The following is a 25,839-nucleotide window of genomic DNA, read 5'->3' as shown; positions in this document are numbered from 1 at the left end:
AGATTTTTCAAAATTGTCCTATTTAAATTCCAAGAGTGTATCTATTGAGAATTTTATTGATTTACAGTTCAATGTACGTATTGCTCAATTAATATATTTAGAAATTTTTGGAGAATCGCCTGTTATCTTTTCAGTAATTGCAAAAGGAAGAAATAAGGAATCATTTCGACGTGCCCAGTAGTTCTAGTGGTAATCTAGTATAGAAAAACATCAGAATTATTTGAATTGTAAAAGAATTCTAATTTTTCAGAGAATAATTAATTGTAGGAATTAAAATGATAAAAGTAGTATAGTAAGTGGTAATGTGTGGTGGCTTCAACTGTGCAAGAATTGTAGTTTTCAGCTAAGTAGTTCTAGGAACGTGAGGTCAATGTGTTTAGGTAGCTCAGTCCCCATTAGAAGGATTCTTATGGTCAATTTGTAGGTCACGGCCGGGCCTTATGAGGAATACCGTCCAGGCGTGTCCTCTTTGATGCATGATCTTTCAATACTTGGTCAGAAATTTCTGGAGAATGTTCTATTCTTTGGATGTAGATCTTCCAAGTTATTTTTTTTATTTGAAAACTTCGTAGTCAGACAGCTATCCTAATTGTTTTAATTACTACGACTCTACATTAAATAAATCTATTCTTAAAAACCCAACAAAAGTACATTAACCTGAATCAGTGATCGTAAACATCTTGCAACAGTGATATTATTTCTATTAAAGCAGATCTTTTATCTCAATGAAAGAAGTCTAAATAACATAAATAAAAAATAAAGAGTTACGAAAACGTGAAGTTTAGTAGATCAGAGTTAGTAGATTAAATAAATCAAATAAACTACATCAAGATTAAACCAACCGAAATATTCACAAAATTGATTATTTACATCTGAGCTAATAAGAGTCATTAATAACCATCACTTCTTCCAAACAAATATTGAATTTACTTCTAAACGTATCTCAAAAACAAGATTCATAATTATTCAACATGGAAGTTACTACAGCAAGCAACTTTGAAACAGACGTAAGCATTTGCAGTCAACGGCTCCGCAGCGGAGTCATTATAAACTGTAAAGTGTTGTCATTAACCCGTTGCCTTATGATTCATTTTTCAACTGTGATCGATACAACAACTTTGTCAGTAATAATTTTTTGCAAAAATAGAAAACTTCAATGCTTATTCTATGTCTGTATCTACTCTACAATATAATAATTGATAATAGAAAAATAATATTTCATTTTAATTCAAAGGAGTTGAGTAATATTTGTGTTTGCTAAATTCTATTTGAAATCTTCACATGTTATTATAAGACAAGATGTTAAATATGTAGTAACATTGGTATCTGTAACCTATTGGTTAGGTTTATTTAACGGTTTTCATTGAAAAGACAATAAAATACATCTGTGATTTCTGTTGCATGTACCATTTATTTATACATGAATATGTTTCTATTGAAACTGCTTCGAGTACAAAAAATTAACTCTAAAATCCCTAATACGCGTCACCCTGCTCATCTCCTTCCGCTGCAAGCAACAATGATCCCGGACTGCCCTACTTTAATCATTCCGCGCAATTATCTTCCGTTCAATTCGTCCTTAACGTCAATTAAACTTGTCATTAACGATCCACCTGGTCTGTTGCAGGTCTGCGTGAAATTCCTCGAGATCTCCGACAACTGGAGCGGCGTAATACGATTCGGTTTCACGAGCAACGACCCGATCAACCTCAGGAATGGCCTGCCCAGGTACGCCTGTCCAGATCTGACGAACAAACCCGGTTACTGGGCGAAGGCTCTAGCCGAAAGGTTAGCTGAACGGGACACGGTGCTCTTTTATTACGTGACATCCGCTGGCGATGTCCATTTCGGCGTCAACGGCGAAGAGAAGGGGTTGTTCTTCAGCGGCGTAGAGACTCGGGGTCCACTATGGGCCATCATCGACGTGTACGGCAACAGCACCGCGATCGAGTTCGTCGATCCTAACAGGCAACACTTCAATAACATCAGAAGGGGCGCTGAGCACAGCAATGAGGACAACACGCAGCACAGCAGGCAGTCAGCGATGGAGTCAGTGGTACCGACCATGCACAACTTGTCGATCCATGACATCGACGTCGAACTGCCAGCGCTCAGGTTTCAGCCTCCTGGTGTCATCTTCAGGCCGTTACCCTTCCACCCGTAAGTGTAATAGACACCGCGGCCCCTTTTGTTTCTTTGACGTCTGCTAATCGGGATTGAGGCTAGGTGTTCATTCAGTTTGTTTGTTATTGTAATACCTTATTAAATGCAGGCATTACAAGATACTATGTTGGCACTATTCGAGAGCACTGTATATCACCGGTAGTTTCGATGCTATATCCATTTGTGAGACATGGTTTTTAGAGTCACTAGAGTAGTTTTATGTACTCTCAACTCTTGAATGGATACCTCAGCTTTACTCTCAAACGGAGATTTGAAGTTTACTTTTAAATGCACATCAAGTGTACTCTGAAGTGGACACTTAATTTTTCTTCTATGTGGACTAATTGGAACCCTTTGCGATCTGAAGTGTTCTTGGTTTTTCATTCTGGATCCTATGTCAATGTGACTTTATTCGACAGTAGTTCAGTGTACCAATTTACTAGTTATATGAGAACATTTAGAAAGTACTAAAATTGTACTCATGCGTGAAATGGTTATGAGATTACAAATAATTTTAGTAGAATGGAATGAAATTCGAGTCTGACTTATTATTGAAACACAGAGAATTTGCAGAAAAGAGAAAGGATCCTGTGTTCAGTGTACACGTAGATTCACTTGGAACATTCAATATTGATAAGAGAAAATGAATATTTTCATTTCCTGTTCAAAGAAATGAATAATATTCGTGTTAATTAAATTTTATTTGAAATCTTCGTGGCTAACTCGATAATATCAGGCGGGGGGTTAATTTAATAGAAACTCGATTATCCGGAGTAATTGAAAGATGGACAGGTTTGGTATTGAGATGCAAGAAGAAATTACTGAAAGCATATTTGTAAAATCCGATCGTATACATATAAGCTAGGAATTGAGTCTCTGAACAACTGAGAACCTGAATGTTCGACACAGCGGATAATCTTAATCCTGTCAATGGAGGTCGTACTGTATTTGTATGTAATTAAAGTTGCTTTCTAGACATTTTAATTTAAATGTAGAACAATAGGATTTCTCTATTACTCGAATATTCTAATATTCGAAGACCTAGTTGCCCAATAGTGTCTCCTAGCAACAGATGGTCCGACCAAAGAAATTTAGATGATACATATTGAGTACAAACCAATGAAGAAGATTGGCAATATATAAATCATCGAAGTTACTAGTCTTTGTTCTATTTAAATTAAATAGTGACTTTTCATGTGAACACTATTTTCTTCCTACCGATTCGAATATACTATATCATATTATATTCTCTCATTTAAAATTCTCTGATTACAATCATCTTCCTCTGAGTTATTAACAAGAAGTACAGTTATAATCTGTTTCCGGTGCTATTTCTTGCCTGACCGAATTCGATGTCCTTCACACGTCCAACCAATTTTAACTAGCATCGACTCGATTGAATACCAATCAGCTTTTCCCATGGGAGTCCATCACAAATTAATCTCACGTATACTTTAATTGATCGACAGCTTCCGCGGAAAAACTCTTTGATATACCATTTTCGGTATTTACCGAATACAAGTTCAAATTCTACTTCTTGTGAGATTAAAGATTTAAATCGTACCTTCGAAAGTCTTCCCTTTTCTCTCCTACTCGTAACCTGGAATTCAATTTCCATTTATATATTTCCTATTTATATTATAAAAAACTGAGAACAGACTTTCATAAAAGCTTAGAAATAAGTCAGTCTAACTGCTCGGTAGTTTTACTGTTAAATACAATTAGTCACCTCATTGTCGAGTCATTGTAAGATTAAAATCTCCAACCAGATCCTCTCCGAGTCTCGTTCCGCAGCGAACAATCTGCTAATCGTTTTCTCGTTTCCGTCTGTCCCCAGGACCCGCGGCAGGAACATCTACTTCAGCAACCAGCAGTGCGTGGCGGTGCGCAGCGACACGGAATTCTGTCATGGGTACGTGTTCACGAGCCGGCCGCTGGTGCTCGGCGAGCGGCTGGTCGTGCAGATCCTCTCAACGGAACCGATGTACGTGGGCGCTCTTGCCCTGGGCCTGACCTCTTGCGATCCAGCCCGTTTAACAGCGGAAGATCTGCCGGACGACAGCGATCTCCTATTGGACCGTCCGGAGTACTGGGTGGTCTCGAAGGACGTGGCCTCCAGTCCACAGCCGGAGGATGAGATAGCATTCACGGTGACCCACTTCGGTGAGGTGCAAATGAGCAAAAATGATGGTCCACCGAACGTAGTGATGCACGTCGACCAGAGCCTGCAGCTCTGGGCGTTCGTAGACGTCTACGGCAGCACGCAGATGGTGAGAATGTTGGCCAGCAAGCCAACGTCGCCACCGAGGCAAAGACAGAGCAATCCTTCACCAGCGACCATTGTCCAGCAACAACAACAACAGCAGCAACAGCAGCAGCAGCAGCAGCAGCAGCAGCAACAACAACAACACTCGAATCACAGTAACGCTGCCACAGAACTGTCCAGATTCTCCGAGGTAGTTCAGTTTAAGCCAGCTGTAGGGGGCGGTACTGTCCTCGTAGTGAACCTACCGCCGCAGACTTACCCTACGCCGCCTTCCACCACGCCTCAGCCCACGTACGCCTCCGCTGGACACAGAAATCCTCACGTGCATCATCCGACGAACGTTGTGGCATCGGCGCATCCGGGATCCTCTAGGCAATCCTCGCCTCCGTTGACAGGCACTATGGCTAGTACAGGATCCTCGACCTACGTGGAGCCAGTGAATCTGCAGCAATGGAGCGAAGGTCTTCAACCAACGCCAGGACAGCCCAGCGAGTGTTCGATCTGCTATGAGAGAAGCATCGACAGCGTGCTGTACATGTGCGGACACATGTGCATGTGTTACCCTTGCGCCATTCAGCAGTGGTGCGGCAAAGGCGGCGGCCATTGTCCGCTTTGTAGAGCGCCGATCAAAGACGTGATCCGCATCTACCGGTCCTGAACACAGGCACGGGCTCCATATGGAAGGAACAGTTCCGAGGGCTGATGTCTCCCGATTTTGTTAACTCTTCGAAATAGGCGACACGCCAGTCCGTGGCGTGACTCCAGGCGTGGAGAGCCGGTCGCTTCTTCGGCTCTTCTCGGTGTTCTCGTCTCCGAGGAGGCGCTCTACTCAGGACGTAACAGGATATACCTTTTTCAACGACGCGCTAAGCTACTCTTCTCACTGCCGGATCTTTTTCCTCTTCGACGCGGACGTCTGGCGGGCAGCTTCTCGACTCGACTCGACGCTGGGACACGCTACGGCGTTTCAAAGACTGTGGTGTCTCCTCGACCGTTCATCTTCTTTTCTCCTTGTTTGATGGTGACTGGGCGCGGAACCCGACGCCCGAGTGCTGGAACACTCCTGTCAATTACGATGTCGATGGGAAGGAACGGGAAACGTTTCTTCGCTGGATCAAAACTGCCATCGTTGGCGGACCCTCTGGACGAGAACACGGGGGACACCTTTCTGCAGCGATTCGCTTATCCCTCAGTCGTGAACCGGACGAAGGCTCGCTCGCACGCGCGCGCGGCTCCGTAGACTTTTTGACTGTTTTCGATTTTTGGTATACAAGCGCGACATGCGGCCGTGCGCGAGCTCTTGCGTATTACCGAGAGAGACTAAAGAATCGAGTGTCTGAGCGGAAGAGAAAGCTTAGGTGTGAATGCGATAAAGAGAAAAGAGAGTAACATTGATCTTAGATATTTTCACAATCGATATATTATTATATATTATTGCTACCATCGCCAATTACTATTACCGTTATTATTATTACGATTCACTACTGCTACTATTCTCAGCCTTTAGTTATTATTATATTATTATTATTATTATTATTATTATTATTATTATTATTATTAATATTAATATTATTAATTATTCTACGTGAATAGTGGTCATTATATTATTATTCTTATAGAAAGTATAGGTTGCTAGGGCGAGTACGATGTGCTGTCGTTATTTTGTTTTTCTTTTTGCTCCGGACTATCGTCTCAACGCGCCGCGAACAGACATTCGGTCGAGACCGTTTGTTTGCGTGGCTCCATATTATTTAATACAAACGTGTGATTAAGTAGGTCGAACCTTTGCGGAAGGCGCCTAAGGCGTCGTAGATTAGATTCTTTCGGTTTCCACTGTCTTGGATTCTTTTCGATTTCGTCACAGACGAGATACGGTGCGCCAGGTGGCTCTCTCTCGCTGTGGATAAGAACGGCAATTCTGAGAACTAAATCAAACCTGTTCATTCGAGCATCTCTGAAAGAGATTTGAAACGTGAAGTCCCCGCTAGGCGGCGGAAATTTATGCAAATATACATTTTTGTAAAGTTCTGAAGGAATTGACTTTCAATAAAATTGTCTATCTCTCACGAATGATTTTAGTCAATTAAATGATTGAACCGAAGCTGGTGTACTGGATTTGATTAACGACCGCGCCTTTAAACAAGCATTTCCAAAATTTTTGTACGCTATAAATGCATAAATTTCCGCTGCTTAGTTATTTATTTGCCTAGGCGTCGAATGTACAGTCTTATTTCTTTCTTTTTTATATTCGAATTGTGCAGAATAGATAACAGATAAGTAACGAAGGTGGAGAAAAAGCTAAGACACGATGGAAAGTTAAATTATTTATCGTTTAGGACTGCGAGTCGCAGGTATTTCTCGAATGTATAAACAGTGAACTGATAAAGTAACGAATGATCGCAAACAAAATTACCATTTGTAATCTCATTTCATACAAGACCGTCAGTATACAGAAACTCTCTAATCAAAATATCTACGTAGCAACCAAAAATCCACGTCGCGCGATTCTCGTCTGTGACGTCCTTTCTTCCCTCCGAGTTTGCTCCAGCGGTCGTGACACGGCCGTTTCATCGAAGCTCGCCGAAGTCACCGCGTGTTCCCTATCCCAGCCGAGCATAGGCGCGCGTCCTTCTCGTTTGTTACTTTCGACAATAACGCTTGGATATAAATAAAATGTAAGTCGTCGTTCGGCGGAAGCGCGGGGCCGACTCGTAGCCATGTAATCTAATAATGACTACAATAATCGTACGTGTATTACCAAAGAAAAGCGCGACATTCTTCCTCCCGCTCTGCGTACGTTCCAGAAACGAACGTTTTTCCACGCACTTCTCCACGCAAAGCCAAGCCTTAAAGGACGATGGGTTTTTTGATACGTTTAGACTTAGCCGTTACCGTTTCTACCGAGCAGAGTGGATCGTGGCTCGTCCAGGGCAATCGCAAACGAAAAGAAGAAAAAGAAACGACAAAAGGAAAGAAAACACGTCCGCAGAGTTACGCATTTACCTAAACCGGCAGAGTTTCGACTTAGTCCCCTTCGGAATTGGGACTCCCGTTCCGTCATCTTGGCCCGGGCACGGCGAGACGCTATCGTAGACGGCAGACTCCATGTTGGATTCCTAACTGTATTAACCGTAAGAGTACAAGGCAAAGTTACTATGTTAGCTTGCGTAGCGTTTTAAGGGACAGCGACAAAGTTTAGAGGCTTTTATCAGTGTTAACGACTAAGATGAAATTATTTGAGGAGCTCTGAAGCCGAACGGTCTTGGACCTTCGCCGTGTTTCTCATTACCAAGGAATTCCAAGAATTTTGTCACGAACCCTAATGATTCCAATTCGGACAATTTGGCAAAGACCATTCGAATAAGCATCAGTTCGTTGAAAGTATACATCGAACTGCTTCAACTGATCACTGCTTCGAAGGATGCAATCCCGGTTTGGCAACGGACCTCCTCATTTGTTATGGACTAAAAACGATTTATAGAACCCGCTAGTGTCTCTCGTGCCCGTTCTATTGATGATTTGAAAACGACGAGCGCGAGGTCCGAGTTGCGAACTGTCCGGACGAGTCGTCACTGCCCTATCGTAACGTGAAACAAGAGAACCGAGGCGTCGGGCCGTGGAACGACCCGTGGAACGATCTCGTTGTACGGCCCGTCGGCCCACGAGGATCCTCCCCACGTAAGATCACTTTATTTTCATACAACAGCGAGACGTGCCGAAGGGCGGCAGTGTTTCCTTCCTCCCTTCACTGGCCCAAAGAACGCACTCCAGATCGGTTCATACCCAGCGTTCCCGAGGCCATGCCTTATGAACAGTTAACGACGCGTCTTTTCGCCGCGTGAGAGACGTTGCTCGCCGAGCTTTTCTTATCGACAGACGCAGCCCCGTCAGCTGACGCAACGTGTTCGTTCGAATTCTCGCGGAAACGGGCCCCAACGAGCAACCGATAGTTCTTGGTAGACGGGACAACTGGTCCTGTCGCGGCGCTGGATCAATCAACAAACCGCCGACGATTGAATATCCGTATACTTCTCGATTTTTCTCTGCTCTCGATGTGTTCTGTACGAAGTTTGGGTACGAGACGCGACGAGTCTGACAAGGAGACCGATTTCCGGCGTTCGATCCTTTGCAGTCCGACAGGGAGTTGGGATGTTACGCTTGGGACAGGGTTGAAGCGTGTCTCCCTTTTTTCGTAACGACAGTTTGCAGTTCGGGGGATTAGAGCGGAAAGGATATTCGGCAGGACTGCAAGGGGTTAATGAAATTAATCTTTTGTAAGTGCAAAACGTTCGGGGGTGTACCGATGGCAAGCATCGTTTGTGTTTTTGAGAGTAACAGTTGCTAGCGCGACATAGTCATTAAGTCTGGAATATCCGGGCGATATTGTGTAAAAAATATAAATATGTCTGTATTTACGATGGATAGTGAAACTTATAGTATTAACTCTGTGAATTTTGTAAATCCGAATCATCAGGTCATACGGTGATTTTGTTAAAAAAAAAAAAACCTGTCGAGTCACAAGCTTGTATAAAATATAAAAAGACTTTATAACTGAGACACGGATTTATTTCACTGGCCGGCGTTCGCCGGCGCCGCGCGTCTCACGCTGTTATTTCACCTTTGCCCGATCATGAACGAAAGTACCTCACGATTTATTCGTCTACTAATCTTCCGTGGTTTGGAAACTAACAAACAGAACGATCCTCGATCGCGTCGCAGCTCTTGAGAAACAACAAATCGAACGCGTCGCGGGACACCGAACTTCCATACATTTTTTTACATTTCTTATTACCTCGATGATAGTTCGCGTTGCCGTGCGCTGACTGTAGGTTGCTCGTCCGTCGTTTCCGGCGTCACGGTTCCAAACTGATATCCGGCGACCGAGAACATCGAGCGGACCGTCGAACGAATCTCCTCCCGCGAAATGGTTATCCGTTGAAGTAAATTCTTCGCGGGTTAAGGAAACGCTCGCGAGACATTCGCCGGAATGGGAAACGAGGAGAGAGAGATTGAGCGAGAAAGAGAAAGACAGAGAGAAAGAGCAAGAGTGCGTGCGTGTGTGTTTAATAGTGTCAAATCCCTCGAGCGAACGAAGTCGTCGAGAAATGGGACCGCTATGTTCCTATCGGTTCCCCAGGACGCGGAAGCGAAGCGACAGAGAGAAAAAACGAAGAATGACTATTCTTCTTGAGAAAGAAAACGAATGCGCAATAAAGCAGTAGTAGAATCTCTAGTCCAGCGACTGGCAGCTCAAACTCGCCAGCCAATCTAAAAATGAAACGATGAGATAAGGAAAAACAATGATTTATAAGAGAGTAAGGTGATCTTTAAATGAAAACAAAGCGGTAAAGCGTGAGAGGGAGAGAGCGAGAGAGCGAGAGAGAGAGAGAGAGAGAGAGAGAGAGAGAGAGAGAGAGAAAGAGAGAATGAAAGATAGAAAGGTAGAAGAGAGATAAAATTTTATAAAGATACAAAGTTTTAACGAGAATAAGAAGAAGCTAATTTGCAAATTATCGCCGTGTGTCCAGGCACGCGCAAATGGAGAATCTTTTATTAGACGAACTTGCTATAAACGATATAGGAATTTATTATTGTAATCGCGTTCGGCGTCGATGAGAGGTGTCAAGCGAGATTCTGGTGACCGGAATCAGTTCTCTTCGCTGTTTAAACGATGGGCCAAGGTGCGAACTGAAAAAGAAACCAGACAAAACTGTTTTTCTACGAAATGATAAAAGAGAGAAGGGATGAAACCTGCTAACAGAGAATATCGTTAGGAGCTATCGGGTCTTGAGAAGACGGTTCCTAACCTATCTTACAGACGCTCTCGTTGATGTCAACCGAGATCATTGTCGTCTCCGTGTCAGCATTACCGTGTATCGATGTGTACCGATCAGATCGGTCCTTCCTGTGCTAGGAATATTTGTTTCCTGGTGGATCGGTGTTTAACAAGATTGGTGTATCGAGAACCTAGCACCGGAACGATCGACGTTTTTTGCTTTCGTCAGTATCGCTGTTCCACATCCGCAGCCCTTTCACACCCCGTTCGTTGCGTTTCAAGTTGATCAGGGAACGTTGGCAGCCCGAGTATCCGGGATATTTCCGTTTTCGATTGTCACGTGAGATCGATCGTCCCCCTTAGATCGTCTTCGCGTGCATCTGTTTCTTACTTGCCGGTGTTTGGTACCCTTTCTTTTCTTTTTTCTTTTTTCGTTTTCTATCGCTCGGCGTGATACGCACAAAACAATCGAAAAGGCGCGCGAGATCTAGGGCGCTGTAAGCAAATACCTACGCGTCATCATATCAAACCGAGTGTGCTGTCCGTTACGTCACAGTATAATGATACATAACGTGATCCCTGTCCTCTTCCCGAGATGTGAAAGAAGTCTATGTGCGATAAAGAGTTCTCTCCGTGAACCTAATTGTAAAGATGCCGATACAAATTTATACATATGTAATATAATTCATGCGGCCGTGTGCTGTTCTACAATAAAAAGCCTGTAATATCTATAAATCGATCAGTCTTGGTGTCTCATTACTCATATCCCTGATTACTCTGATTTTTTAATTACCCGTCCGCAATGGTACCATAACTTGATTATGCTTCTCGTAGATATTGCCATGTAGATTGCAGATATTTATGTAAATGCACAGTTTAATAGAACTGCACGGTAATTTCTCTTGTCATTAAATAATTCTGGAAATAGACCTTTTTGTTTCGCATGTTTTTTCTAATGCACATTGCATGGTTGCGTACACATTTCGTATGGATGCAGCTGACTTTGTTAAGCTCAGAATCGAACTATAAAATATTGAATATGCAATAAGAGATATTAACACGTTGTTGAATGCCATGGGGGTCACCGGTGACCCCCAACCAAATCGAATTACTATAGTTCACTCGATGAAACGATGATTATTTGAAAACATTCCTATATTATAAATAATACTGCCTAATACGGTGACATTCAGCCAGATAAACGTGCAATAGTAAGATTGGAATTCAATTAAATGATTTAATATTATATTTTTTCATTTTGTGTATTTTGCTCTATGAAATCGTGCGGTATTCGACGTGTTAAAAGATAGAAATGAATGAAAACATTGCTAATAGTTAGTAACTTTTTGAAAGGTGCACGAGTTGAGGAACTGTAAGCATTTCTGATGTTGTTTCATAGTATGTAAATTAATTGGACTAGTTAAAAGGTCCTGATTTACAATAAATGACATAAAGGTAAGTATTGTTACGGCGTCTTGTCGTCAGCACAGGTCAAGACCATCGTGGAGAAGCCTAACGATGAACATCGTAAAAACGCAGATGTTTGGGAACAGTTAAATTTCTAAAACAGTCTGCCAGGCTATTTTCACAGCTACTAAACACGTTATTCCCACCAGAAAATTGCAAGCGTCTAACAGAGGTCATTTTTCGTACCCGTAAACAGCCACACTTCGCCTCGGACAGTTGAAAATATCATTAGTTCGACCATCAACTAGCGACCATACACAATAAATATAAATTTACACCGTTAAATCACGTCCATCATGTTCGTATACATAATTCTTTCAAACGCGCTCCGCCGAAATGAATTTTTCCAACACGCTTCAGTCCTCGTGAATTATTTCAAGAAAACTGAAAGCATACAGCGAAATACTCCGAAACAGGTATTATACTAGAATACTATAAATTAAAATAATTAACCCTTTTCACTCGGAAGTTCTTCATTAGAAATATTTGAACAGTTTCTGATGAGATAAAGACGATATTTTGCGAATCTGACTCGAAGAAAAATCACACGTACATTGAGGAACAAAGCTATTATATTTCATTATTTCTCAAATTGATACATTATATGAAGTATAATATTAAATATTAAATTTTATAGTTTTACTGTATGAAATCAAGTAGCGAGTGAGAGTCACCTCTCGAGTGCAAAGAGTTGAAATAATAATATAACTAATACTTTGAAACTGCACATACATGTTTCGTAAGTAAGTGCTTACCTATTGCTTGCAGGCATCATACGTAATACTTAAACTGAAACATAACTGCAATATATAGCAATGACATAGGATAATAAGTAGACAATTTTATTATACGCTTCCTAAGTTTTACTTGTGACAATAAGAATCAAAGATTTTTACATGCATAATAGAAAAAATATTATTTAATAAATCTAGCGCATGAATAAACATAAAGAAAGTGAACAATATATAAATTACAACGAATAAATTTGTTATGTCAACTAGATTCCATCTTGTTGCAGAAGAAGAGAGATTATAATTTTCGACACAGTTCTCATTTTCACATTTACCGGTGCTGATTGAATTATATTGACTTCTACATAGTAAGACAGCAAGATCAATGAGTATACTAGTAATTAGTGCATTTTCTTTATAATATTTGTTTAATATTTCATTAATTCATTCATACCAACACATTTAGGGAGTTAGAAAAAATTGAGGAATAATTTAAACTAGTACATTTTTACATATATCATTAAATTATTGTGTTAGTAGGTATGTTATTAAATATCAATACATTGTAGTATTTCTTTTGATTCGTTAAGGGTATTTAACCCTAATCTACGAACAGTTTTGACAATTGTTTCGTTGGACGAGGTGGCCGAGAGGTTAAGGCGTTGGACTGCTAATCCAATGTGCACTGCACGCGTGGGTTCGAATCCCATCCTCGTCGATTATTTTTTACTTTTAGTATGTCCCAATGATTAATTTATTGCTATAAATATTTTAATGCAATACGTATATTTATTAATTAATTAAAATAATAGTAAAGTGTTCTGTTATTGAACGTTAGGTTGTTAGAAGTGTTAATATATGTTTATAGAATGGATTAATCTAAACACCATTGAAATATGATACACGTAACTAAAAGCATAAAACATAAACGTTATTGTAATCTGCATAAAGATCTTTAACATGATATATAACGATATGTGAATAATTTTGTAATGACTACTAAATTAAAAGCAATTTATTCTAAAATATAATTTATTACACATGTTACTTACTACCCAGTCGTTACAAAAATATCATTTAACAAATGTAGACAATAGAATAATATATTACATATTTCTAGAGCATAACTTAATTCCTATATTATTTTTCTATACAAATACTTGAAATGCATAATAAAAATATAGGTTAGTTGTACATTAGTAAAGGCACCATTTTTATTTCGGGAATATTATTAGTTACGGGTTACTGGCAGTGAGTGAATTAAGATAAGTTATGTTATAATTTAAAATAAATTTTTGGTGTAAATTGTTTTTGGTTTTAACTTAACGAACACGCGATACTTTCTTACTCTTGTCGTTTTCACTTGGCGGTGGTGGTCCTTTGGCTGACTGATGTCTATTGTACACACTGAAAAAGGCATACAAGTCACATTTCGGTATGTTTTCAACATATAATAAAATTTATTGTACTTACTACTTATACGTTTCGGATCGAATGTAGTCCATGACATGAGATATACCCACTTGAAGTTGATCACCAATTGGCGTCACCCATGGATTAAACTCCATTCTAAATACAGCCTTATTACTTACTAAATCCAAATTTCCTATAACATAATTCCCAGTTAAAAATCTTGAAAATATAATTTATATTTTCAAATAAATGGAAACTTAATTAATAAACTGCAAAATATAATATTGTCATACCTATTTCTGGAGGCAATAGAGTCAATCGATTCCCTTGAATATGTAATTCTCTTAGTCGTGTTAGTTCTCCAATTTCTTTTGGTAATTCTATTAAGTCATTCTCCCTTAATACAAGCTGGAACATAATAAAAATTTGTCTGTAAATTTGTATATGATAAATAAAAATTTTATTGTTTATTGAAACAGTTTTGAGCTTACTATCTGTAAATTTTTTAATTGTCCAATTTCAGGTGGTAAATATTCAAAGTCATTGTCAGCCAAGTAAAGTGCTCTCAATGTTTCTATAAATAACAATTTTTTAGTTTCATTCTCAAAAATCTATGTCTAAAGTGATAATTTTATATATTAACCCATCATAAAAAAGTTCCCTGGTAAATTCTTTTCACTCAAATTATTATATGTCAAATCTAACACCTCCAAGACCGGGAAAGCACCAAACCCACGTGGAAGTACATCCAACCTATTCATTCTACAAAGTTGATCAAAATATTTTTATGAATATGTTCAAATATATTTATATAACAATTATTGTATGTACAAAAACCTTACCCAACATTGAGAATCCGCAACTTTGGCATCTGCGATAGAGAGATAGGAAGTTCAGTAATATGATTATTAAATAAATTTAAAATCTCTAGATTGACCAAGTTGGCAAGCCCTGGTGGTACAGCTGTTGAAAAATTGTTGAATAACAACAGTTGTCTTTAAATTTTTATAAATTTTTGTTATATTGCAGAGATTTACCTTGAATCTTATTGTGACTTAAAGTCAGTCTAGTTATATTAATCATATTAACTGAAAAAGAAAGAAAGAAGTATGTAAGTAAATATTCTTAAGCATGACAAATATTATGCTAATTAGTACATAGATATTATTAATCATGTTTAAGACATTAATTGTCAAAAAAATTAGTGTATACATCAGTACATATGTCAGCAATAATTATTAGTTCATAATTATTGATCATATTTCAATTTCTTTATTGGTATTTCAAACTGTTGTTATCTTTTAAAAGAAATTCGCGCGCATGCGTTGACACGCCCACCTCGTGGGCAAGCGACAAATGGCCTCCTCGGATTTCCATCCGCTCCAAAAACCAGTCAAGACAAGTTGCCTAATTTGGCGATCCAAACGGGTATCATAAAGATATGGAAGACTCACGTAATCCAGACATCTCTTCGAACGTTGAGATGCCTTTGTCCGCGAGATCCAGCTCAGGATTTTGGATCTCGCGGGCCTCATCGAGCACCTTCTTCGCCTTTGACATCTTCCCGGCTGGAATACACGATACTGGTGCTTGATTCATTGCGCGCGCAATTGTACCAACACGTCAGTGAGCTTTAAATAAAGATGCGCGCACCTCTTCGACTTCGTTCACTTGCCGCACTTCTTTCATCTTGTCTGTCGGCGTTAGCCGTACTCCTGAGCTCCGACAGATGTCGCTGTAGTGTCATCTGTGACTACAGACACAGCTTAACCCCTTGCCGTATTATCTACTTTCGCTACTGAGCTCCTGTAGCATTTTATTATCGACACTTTAAAAGAAACGTAACAAAATTTTCTGTTCTACTTTAAGTGGAAATTTCATTTGAAGATAATACATTGATAATAGCAAAACAGTTTTTTACTTTGATCCGTGGGGAATGAACAACATTGAGGTTTGTTAAATTAACCCTTCGCACTCAAAAATATTTCGTTAGAAATACTTAACATTTTCTAATTAGACACAGACGATATTTTTTAAATTAACTCAAAGAGAAATGGCAAGTGAATTGAGAAACAAAGCTTTTTTATCTCAATATTTCACCGATACATTATACAGAGTTCAATGTTGAATATCAAATTTTATAGTTTTAGTGCATTAAACCAAGTGGTGACTGAGAGTCACCTCTCGAGTGCAAAGGGTTAATCTAGAAATCTTCATCGCGAGTCTCATTCGTCATCAGAGAACACAACGTTCCCTCATTACCTCTACTCAATGAGTAAGATAGACATAACATGCAATGAAAAATGTTGTCACACGCTCTCAGGGCTACTATTTAGCAAACAAAATCACGCGTTTTCCCTATCCCCTCAATGACTAAAACAAGAGCGGTGTCGCTGTACGACAAGGACGAAGAATTTCAGGAGAATGTGGCGTTAATGTAGCCCATGTGTTGGTAATGTTGGTTTCTATTTGTTGATAAAGTCAATTTCTATTTATTATTAATTATTGTTTAATTTTATGCTTTATAAATCTTCTGTTGATATTCACGATATTCTTTTTGTAAATAGTTAGTCAGCACGTTGAATGCCGCACGATTTCACGTAGCAAAATACACAGAATGAATAAAGTATAATATCAAATTGTTTGAAATCGTTTTGTTATTATTGCACGTTTATCTCGGCTAACGTCACCGGATTAGGTAGTATTGCTTAGAATACAAAAATGTTTTCAAATAATCATCGTTTCAATCATCAATACAATTAAATAAATAAATTAACATTTTAAAATTGCCTGCGTATTTTATTTTATCCTTTACACCTTCTTCTTTCCAATCTTTCATTACGCCAAAGTCTGGAATTTCATGATAACTTGAGCAAGTTTAAAAGTTGATAATTAGAGTTCCATTTTTTACCTGGAAACTCTAAAGTGTTGCTAAAAAATTGTAGAATAAGAAGATTTGGCGCTCTAATCCTCAAAAAGTGTTAATGGTGTTAATTAGAGTTCTCCTTTTTAATCTTGGAACTTTAAAATGTCACGAGGAACAATGAAGAATCAGGAGACTTCGAGAAATATTAACACTAGAACCACTGGTTGGGTCAAAATGACCCATTTCGTGTCACTTCTTTCGCAATTATGGAAAAGGCACAGACGATTTTCTGAGAAACTATTCGATGAGTTGATTTAGATAAATACAAACTAGAATATAAAGAAATTGAATACTCAATAAATGTATTTTTATATATTTTATAAGGAAATACAGAGTAATCAATTTTACTGCTCGGTAGTTCTAGTGTTAATAGAGTTTGAAAGGTAGGAGAACTCTATTAACACCTTTCGAAATATGCACAAAAAATGGAACTCTAATTAACACCTTTAAGGAAAGGAAAGGAATTGGATGGGATTGGACAAGGCCTTTATCTCTCATGTTTTCTAATATACGTATATGTATAACTTGTTCCTCAAAATAAATATTTATATATGACATAATCAGAACTTTTGTTACAAGAATAAATAGTATCACGATACTGATAAATTAAAGTCTACAGAACAAGGAAAACAACAAACTGGCACCTGCGTAACACCGGTTGCAAGCTATCAAGGGCGACACACACATAAAAAAACTTATACTCTGTTGGTAACGTTGTAAATGACACAGGAATGGCAAGGGGGTCATATAACCCCTTCGCCATAGGACAAAAATTTACGTTGCATGTCCCATCTATCCTACATCTCGTTGGTGATATTAATGTAATGTGAATTTAATTTGGAAACGTTTAAGTTTTCAGACTTCATTAATTTTAATTCTCGGGTCAAATGTAATTCTTAAATTGGCCACTCCAAACCGTAGACAGTATATCAAAACATGTTCATTTTACAAGTAAAATTTCATTTTTGTTTATAAGAATATACGTTACAGTTGTGACGTCAATATATCCTTTTTCATGTATAATTTCATGATCTGTTACATTATTATTCTTCGTATGCGTTCTTTGCTATCATATGTTTGTTTGACTAAAATCAAGAACTTTTTTAACACCCTGTATAGTGTAAGATAATGTGTCGATTATCTTTGCGATGTAGTTTAAACGCAACTGTCACTTTAAATTTGATAAGAGAAATATGTAATAAAGATCGATACCTTTATTTTTTACGTAAATCTTGATACAAAAGTGAAAGTGAAGCTTGAGTAATAATTATGAACTGTGTACCTTTCAAAGGTTGCGATACAGTTTACTAACAAGGGGATTCACCAACAACGCGTTATCAACTGAAATGCATTTGTTGTTAAACTGTGCTAATGCCTATCACTAATGTCATAAGGTCTACTTAATTCTATACAAAATAGAAACTCTGTATATGACTTGCATTAATACTTGTGATCAATTCAGTTTGTTATAATGTGCAACAACTTAACCTAATTTAAACTTTGTATAATGGTTAACCTTGATTATTATCAGTTTATTTTAAGATTTAATTTGTAATTTTGACAGAATAATTTCTTTTAACATGGACAAGTAATAGTGATTTTACATTTTCGATGGGAAATATTTAGTATAATAAAAGTGGTTGCTAAATTGTGCAATTGTGCTTTTTTTTTTTATTAACTTTATTGATCTATTATGAATGACATGGAACAATCAGAGAATCCAGATACTGAAAAACTGGGTTCTTATTATGCACTATTGGTTGCATTAAAAACTATGAATGAACGTTGTCGACAATTAGAAACAAGATTAGCCACTGTTGAAGAAGAAAACATGTGTTTAAGGCTTGAATGTGGGAAAGATGAGTCTGCAGCAATTATGAAAATAAAAGATGATAATGAAGAAACTATTGTACAAACCTTGAAGGTTTGTATATTTATATAAAATTATAAAATATTCATATTTTATACATAGATACATTATATTTTAATACAGTTCGATTGATAGGTAAAAGTAGAAGAGCTTACCAAACAAAAATCTCAACTAACTCATCAGATTTTTATGGTAGCGGAAGAAAACCGTAAATTATGGAATCGATTAACAAAATTAACAAGGACTAATAAATCGTTAGGTAGTCAATTGACAAAAATTTCTGATACACTCAAACAACATTCCCCGGCTCAACCAACAGACATTGTGTCTTATAACTTTTGTGATATTTCTCAATCCACTAAATCAAAAGATGGTAGTCAACAATTAATTGCAGATAATGGTTTGTATTTGTGAAATGTACATTGAATAGTGCATATATATTAATTTAAGAAATGTGTATATGATTTCAGAGGAAAAAGAACAGACTTTGGAAGAAATATCATTAAGACTTATCAATAGTATTATGTTAGAAAAATCAGATCTTGAACAGCAATATGCAGAGGTAAGTAAAAAGTATTATACATTTAGTAAATTTCATGAACTATTATAATAATATTTCCTAATTATTTAAATAGATGGTCGAACTACAAAATAGTACTGAAGTGAATTTACAAAATATTGGATTTACTTATCCAGAAGATTCTGATACAGACTTAGAGTTATTAAAACAGCATGATATTAGATTAAGTCAAATAAAAAATACTTTATTAGCACAACAAACCAAGCTAAAAAGAGCCCTACTGCATTTTAGAAAAATGAAAGAAGGTAATAAACAATATCTAATGTGTAAAGAAAAATTTGCAGAAGGTTATCTTAAATATTGACTTTATAGGAGCAATGTGTAATAACTGTCGCATGAATGCAAGCAAGAAAATGTGTCAAGCTGGGACACAATTCGATTCGGATGAAAGTTTTAAAGAACATGGTGCAACTCAAACCAGTCTTCAAACTTCGAGTCTACCTTTAGAAAAATGTTCTAATTCAACAGATAATGCTGAAGAAGATGATAAAATTTGTCCATTGTGTGGATCTTTTTTTGAAAAACATACTTCATTTACAGAATTCCATGAACATGTTTTAAGCCATTTTACTAAAGAAGTATCTATCGATGGTTTTGAAATTGTTCATTAACAACTATTTAAACCACAAGTAATGGTAATAACCCGGCATCATTCGTTTCTAAAGAAATTCCATAAATTATTACATTATTTTAAAAATAAAAGATAATTGTAAATACTATATATACATTCATTGTAAGTGTGTTAACTTTATCAGCATTAGACATGCTTTTGATTACTGAATTTTATGAACTGTTGATCCAGATAAGATTTAATAGAAGAAAATAACCATCATGGATAGAAATGCAATACAAAAAAATTAATTTATTATAAAAGATAGTCAATATGATTGTTAGTAATATGACATGTATTTTTTTGTTTTTAAGCTGTGATGATAACGGAGAATTAAGATAATAAAGTTATTGTAATAATCCTACACTTTAAAAATAAAATAAGGATGGTGAATATTTTACTTTTAATATAGGTGTAATGTTTTTCAAATTTATTTGTTTCCTATAACTAAATTGGATATAAACAGAAGTACCTTGCTGATGCTACTTATTCTTTATCTACAATTATAGGTGTATTTACAAGTTTTACATCTTTTTCCTCAGATGGTTCTTGCATAGTTGGCTGAAGTAAGTTCGAATTAAACCATTCAGGTCTCTTCTTAGGTAATTCAACAATTCTCTGTGTCTGTTAAATGTAAATAAAAGTTTTTATTCTAAATAAATTTTATAATGACAAATGTAATTAAATTAACTACCTTCCAAAATTCCTCTTTCAGTTTTTCTTTCTCTCCTTCGTATAATACTATAACATTTTGTTCCACTGGTTCAATTCCCAATTCTTTTTTTATAGCTTCCATCATTTCTTTTGTTTCAGTTTTTACTATTTCATAACAATATCCTATAATCATTAATAGAATATTAACATTCTATTATTTGAAGATATAACAATAAGGATTAGTGTTTTCAGTTACTTTTCGAATCTTACCACAAAGTAAACCAGCTTCATAATGATGACCACATCGTCTACACATCAAAATATTCGTTTTAGGAACATGTGGTTTCCATATATAATTAGGCCAACCAAATCTTCTGTTTAGTCGTTTTTCTATAGTACGACGTTTCTTAGGTACAGCCCACAAAAAAGAATCGTTTAAAATGTCTTTTAAAGATCGTCCGGGCAAATTTGTAGGATGGGATCGGTTTATAATATTATTACAATCAATCACACATAAACTACCTAAATGAAATACAATGAAAAAAAAATATATTTATATATATGGAACAAATTTATAATAAACTATGTATTTATATACATATAACATTGTTATTTTCTATCACTTATAAGCAATATTAATTTAAATTTCTTTTTATAGGTTAGGAATGCTAGGTTTGGTAGTTAGTAATTTTCAATGTGTTGCAACGTTGTTATAAGTAAATACAATATGAACTATAGTTTCTTATTACCTGGCGGAAAACCTCGACCCAAAATAATATCAACTGCTTCGTCAAATACTTTAAATGCATGAGATAACCTTTTCAATAAACCACCCGCCATGATTAATCATAGATCACAATATATGAAATAGATAGAAATCAGTGTCCATGAATTAAAGGCTAATTCTCATTACGTATATATTTGCAAAAACTTTAATACACATTAATTCAATCTTAAATATTTATTTCCTCATTTATTAAAGTGACTAGAAAAATCTGAAGGTTATATAAAATTCTTCAAATAAATTCAGTAATAAGTAAAATGATATTCTACAAAAAATAATTGAGTTGCATACCATTCGAGAATACAATCGACATATATTAAGACTATTTAATAGTCTTCACAAAGTCTTTATGAAATCTGAATAATTTATGTTTCGAGTTCAAATAAAAAAGAGGTCGCTGAAAAGCAATCACTTTGACATTTTTTCGAGTTTAATGCCGCTTTCTTCAGAAATACTCGATGATTGAAGTCACTCAAGATTCATAGTACCATTCCGATTAATGCCGTTCAAAGCAGGTGTATTTACAGGTGGGGAAGGGAAAGGGAAAAGTGGGTGGGGAATCAATTTTGAAGTGTCGGTGGGGAGTAGTTGGACTCGAAAGTCTTTAGGAGTCGTTTGACTTGGCTCACTACAGTTTTCGCTATGGCGTGTATAGGGTCGAGTAGGCTCTGTGCTCGTGTAGAGAAATTGTGCCAGTTCGGACATTTCGCCCAATTACGGAGGAAAGTTTCAACGACATGTGTCAAGTCACGACCCAGAATCGAGCAGCAGACCAGCACTTTAATTCAGCACTGTCAGGTACGTTGATTTCAACTTCATTGCCACAATACACGAGTAATCTTATCTACGATAATCACTTCATGTCGGTGGTAAATTTTGAAGCTATCAGCAGGTTATCTCTAGGCCAATATTCACCGATATACTCACAAAATCATATATTTCATTCATTTTTCGTTCAATATCAAAAGTGACCCGCGTGTCACTAGCGACATAACCTACTCTCGTCTAGGGTCTCAGAACGGTTACACGTTGATCCGCGGTTTTTTGTTTCGCTTGCTTTACAAGTTTTTATAGGCATTCAGAAGCGGAACTATTAAATAATCGAGGATATTTCGAACTCATGTGAGAAGTACGATTCTAATGGATTTTGTGATCCAACTAAATTACATAATGTCTCTGTAAAAAGTGTCGGTAAAACACATTCCTTCACTGAAACGCTATTGGATTTAAAACGAAGGTTAAGAAACGATCGTTTTCTTTACACACGCTGGCAGTTGCTATTTTAAGGGAAAAGTCATGTGCAAGACAATTATAGCCGGCAGATATAAAACATTTCGTACGAAGTTCAGCAAACCACGTTTTTGTCCGGTCGAGCTGTCAGCTGTTCCTAGCAGACGACCTAGTTGGCGTCTCTCACTTGCGCAGTTCAAATGAATGTCTTAACACTATACCATGGACAAAAAATAAAACAACAGTTTCCACTCGAATGACATACGAAAAATCGAAATTCAATTATTGATTTATTCATTTATTCACAATATCATCTAACACAATATATAACTCAATGCAAGCGTTGTGTTGACTACAGGAGCGACTCTCGTTCGTCGAGCGCATGCGTAGCAGTCAAATTCAAATGCGCTCTAACCACTCGCCGTTACGAACACGGAAAAAGAACAGTTTCTTCTAACGAAAACTGCAGGAATTGTTGAAAATAGTTTATGGTTCGTCGTTGCCCACGGTTTTTCCCGTTATGGGATATTAATTTCTCGTCCGTAGTTTCTAATTCAATCTTAATTTCTAAGCGTCTTAACGGCCTCCAACGAAAGTTTTCCATAAATCGTTCCGCGGTACATCCACACGAATTGCACGACTTTCTCTGCTCGAAAGTGACACGGAGATCGGATTTTGAAATCTCTTTTCGATCGGTCGGCTATCGCAGACTCGCGAGCCGGTCGGTCACGACGCACACGGCTAATCGTCCGTACATATTACGTAAGTCTTAGGTAAACGGATGGCCAGGCGTTGCCCGGCGTAGAAAGATCCTTTTTCTCTATTTCACGGCGACGCTGGTCAATATTATCGAATCGAGCGAAAACCGGTCGCGAACGGTCGGAGACGAATTTCATGTCCCGCTTCTCGTAAGTAGGCTAACTGGCCCGTGAGATATCCTTCTTCGAGCATGGTTAACCTATGGAATTCACGCTCTTGACTTTCTCGGCTTGTTTAGCCGCGCCACGCGCGTAAAGATCCCTGCTCTTATTCACCGATTCACCTACGAATCCACGGTTCTGCGTGTTTTTTTTTCTGTTTTCTTTTCTATTTCTCGTTTTTTCCCCATAAAGGCCTGCGTTTCCTATAATTCCGCGCAATTCGAAAGCGATACAGTCCGTGTAATAATTTACATCGCGACGACCTCGTTTCTTTTTTTCAGTGAAATTGTGTGTAGCACGGAATTCGATTCACGTCGCAATAAACAATATTATTCTCCTCTCTTTTTTCAGTGGAAGGGAAATTGAAAATTTAGATTAGAGATTGTACTCGAGGATTTTGTTTTGTACGATTATTTAATTCAATTAGATTTCACTGGTTTTGGTCTATTGAATTACAATGTTCGTGGGATTTGCTGTTGAGCGATTTTACTAGTCTATTTGTTTTAGCAGAATTTTCGTTTTTTTTAGCTTCGTTTTCTAAGCGACTAATGGTTTTACTTTTGCTTTAGTTGGTTTCTATACTTTTCTATATTCTTTAATGTCCGACGCGCGCACCTACGATTTAAGCATACCCGTTTTCGAAATTCCTCGCGGCAATCCATATTCCGCTTAAGTAGACGGAAATTCCAGGATATTTTTTCAGATGAGCTGTAGCGCGCAGGTGTTATCTGATTTAAAATTCTTCCGCAGTGTTCTCGCTTCCACGAAGCGCATATTTTACAAAATATGATTCAAGGGACGAGGCGATGTATTTTAATGAATTTGGCGGTTATTTTTAGACACGACTATCATTGACCATCCAATTTCAACGAATTATAATTAGCTAGCTTATCGTGGATCCGTCAAAGAGGTCCGAAACGTTTTTAACTTGAAACTTTGTTCGGCGATTTCAATGCATGGTGAACGCTATCGTCGAACTCTCCGAGAATATTTGAATATAATTCAAAGGAGTAGAGTATTATACAATTATTTCCGTGAAATTTTAATTCTTGTCCCTGTCCTGCTGTTAAATATTTTAATATAATATTGCTAAATATTTTAAAAATTGTGCTGTTTCATTGTTAATTTTAAATATCTTCTAAATGGCAATATACTATGTACAATTTTTTTAATGATAATCTACTTCTTACCATGCTGTTCAATTACTGTCATTGTTGAGCATACGTTTAGTTACTTTTTATAACAAGTGATTAGCGAAATGTAATTTGCAATATGACACATGTAGAGTGTAAATGTAAAATAGACTTTACAGTTAAATATAAAGTAGACCATATATTTACAATCATATTACGTTAAACTTTAATTATATTCATTTATTTCTAATTTTTTTTCTATATCAGTTTTTATTAATTCTTATAATGTGAAATTTCTTGTAATTTTATTAAGTGTAAATATAAGGTCACTAACACCATGGATTTGCAAGTTCTGTTTCGCGAGCGTCACTCGCCATAACTCGCGCACAATAAGGGAGATTTCTTTCATTGACGCACGACGTACTTGCTTTTGGCATTCCGCTCTCGTGAACGTTCCACGTGTGTACGCACGCATAGGAATGCGTGAATAGTTTTACAATAGGATTGTTGTTAAATTACTGCGCACCGCGTCGGATGAGGCACCCTGTAAATTAACATACTTGTCTTGCGTGAGCCGGCACGTTTGAACAGCGCAATTAGATTTTATTTAAGTGACTGTGAAACGCTAATTAGTTGCATTCTGTTCTTTACAATGTTTCTTGTTCTGTAGTATTTAAAAATTGATTATTCTGTGATTTTGTTGACGCATTTAACACTAAAACTACCAGGATCTCAAAATGACCCACTTCTGATTTCTTCCGTTTGCAATTACTAAAAAGATAACAGATGTTTCTTTGAGAAATTATTAAAGAAATTGATTTAGTAATACGCAAACTGAATTGTAAATCAATTAAAGTTTCAGCAGATATACTCTTGGAGTTTCTGTAGAGAAATTTCGAAAAGTCAATTTAACTGCTCAGTAGTTTAGTGATGAAGAAATTTAATCCTTTTTCATTCATTTCCATTAATTTCAGTTTTAAAGTAGTTTTTATTCATTATTAAACTTACGTCGATGAAAATGTCTTTTACTGCAAAACACTGGTAAAATTTACGTGAAAACCTGTGGAACATCATGTAAATAAAATAACACTGTCAACGCTGTCAGTTCTGCAATTTTATACACGTGCATGTGAAACTACTTTGCTAGCACTAATCCATAGTAAAATATGTTTAGATCCAACTTTCTTCTTACATATGTTCTACATAAAAAGAAATCGAGTTACTATCGTTAGAATTTTCTTTTTCATTCTACGTGCACTCAGAAAAATGGAGAGGCTGAGTTAACCCTTTGCACTCGAATGTTTCTTCGTTAGGTA

At 37.0% G+C, this 25,839-nt stretch overlaps 5 protein-coding genes, 1 long non-coding RNA gene and 1 other non-coding gene across 12 annotated transcripts in view; 5 read left to right on the top strand and 2 right to left on the bottom strand.

The window, feature by feature from the left end:
* neur (E3 ubiquitin-protein ligase neur) overlaps nt 1-10,934 on the top strand; it is a 150,007-nt gene extending 139,073 nt beyond the window's left edge. For all 5 annotated transcript variants that reach the window (XM_031973529.2, XM_031973530.2, XM_076373029.1 and 2 more), the window contains exons 3-4: nt 1,628-2,160; nt 4,001-10,934. In XM_031973529.2, the coding sequence (XP_031829389.1) occupies nt 1,628-2,160; nt 4,001-5,087 (1,620 nt within the window). In that variant the 3' untranslated portion in view covers nt 5,088-10,934. The remainder of the gene's footprint in view (nt 1-1,627; nt 2,161-4,000) is intronic.
* A 766-nt stretch (nt 10,935-11,700) lies between these two features.
* LOC116425594 (uncharacterized) lies at nt 11,701-13,039 on the top strand. Its single transcript, XR_004234710.2, has 2 exons — nt 11,701-12,088; nt 12,674-13,039. It is a non-coding gene; the product is annotated as an uncharacterized LOC116425594 (long non-coding RNA).
* TRNAS-GCU (transfer RNA serine (anticodon GCU)) lies at nt 13,040-13,121 on the top strand. The gene has a single exon. It is a non-coding gene; the product is annotated as a tRNA-Ser (tRNA).
* Nucleotides 13,122-13,145: 24 nt separating this feature from the next.
* On the bottom strand, nt 13,146-15,515 carry ics (ras suppressor protein 1). The gene is made up of 8 exons (XM_031973541.2): nt 15,271-15,515; nt 14,854-14,904; nt 14,659-14,779; nt 14,460-14,578; nt 14,308-14,390; nt 14,110-14,224; nt 13,877-14,009; nt 13,146-13,810 (listed from the first exon to the last, which is right to left on the bottom strand). Exons 1-8 carry the CDS (start codon nt 15,413-15,415, stop codon nt 13,726-13,728), a joined length of 852 nt encoding a protein of 283 aa, XP_031829401.1. The 5' UTR covers nt 15,416-15,515; the 3' UTR covers nt 13,146-13,725.
* Nucleotides 15,516-17,499: 1,984 nt separating this feature from the next.
* spn-F (C2H2-type zinc binding domain-containing protein spindle-F) lies at nt 17,500-20,202 on the top strand. Its single transcript, XM_076373070.1, has 5 exons — nt 17,500-18,666; nt 18,748-19,012; nt 19,083-19,174; nt 19,248-19,437; nt 19,505-20,202. Exons 1-5 carry the CDS (start codon nt 18,436-18,438, stop codon nt 19,801-19,803), a joined length of 1,077 nt encoding a protein of 358 aa, XP_076229185.1. The 5' UTR covers nt 17,500-18,435; the 3' UTR covers nt 19,804-20,202.
* A 15-nt stretch (nt 20,203-20,217) lies between these two features.
* mRpL32 (mitochondrial ribosomal protein L32) lies at nt 20,218-21,365 on the bottom strand. The gene is made up of 4 exons (XM_031973582.2): nt 21,206-21,365; nt 20,727-20,978; nt 20,497-20,639; nt 20,218-20,426 (listed from the first exon to the last, which is right to left on the bottom strand). The coding sequence occupies exons 1-4, from the start codon at nt 21,294-21,296 to the stop codon at nt 20,289-20,291; spliced, it is 624 nt and encodes a 207-aa protein (XP_031829442.2). The 5' UTR covers nt 21,297-21,365; the 3' UTR covers nt 20,218-20,288.
* Nucleotides 21,366-21,793: 428 nt separating this feature from the next.
* Nucleotides 21,794-25,839, top strand: part of qless (decaprenyl diphosphate synthase subunit 1 qless) — an 85,243-nt gene continuing 81,197 nt past the window's right edge. The window contains exon 1 of one of the 2 annotated variants that reach the window (XM_031973579.2): nt 21,794-22,038. In XM_031973579.2, coding sequence (XP_031829439.1) covers nt 21,883-22,038 — 156 coding nt within the window. In that variant the 5' untranslated portion in view covers nt 21,794-21,882. The remainder of the gene's footprint in view (nt 22,039-25,839) is intronic. The other variant, XM_031973580.2, reaches the window with a different exon arrangement.

The sequence above is a fragment of the Nomia melanderi genome, chromosome 13, assembly GCF_051020985.1.
Source record: "Nomia melanderi isolate GNS246 chromosome 13, iyNomMela1, whole genome shotgun sequence".
NCBI classification, from domain to species: domain Eukaryota; kingdom Metazoa; phylum Arthropoda; class Insecta; order Hymenoptera; family Halictidae; genus Nomia; species Nomia melanderi.
This window is presented reverse-complemented; position numbering and strand designations above follow the sequence as displayed.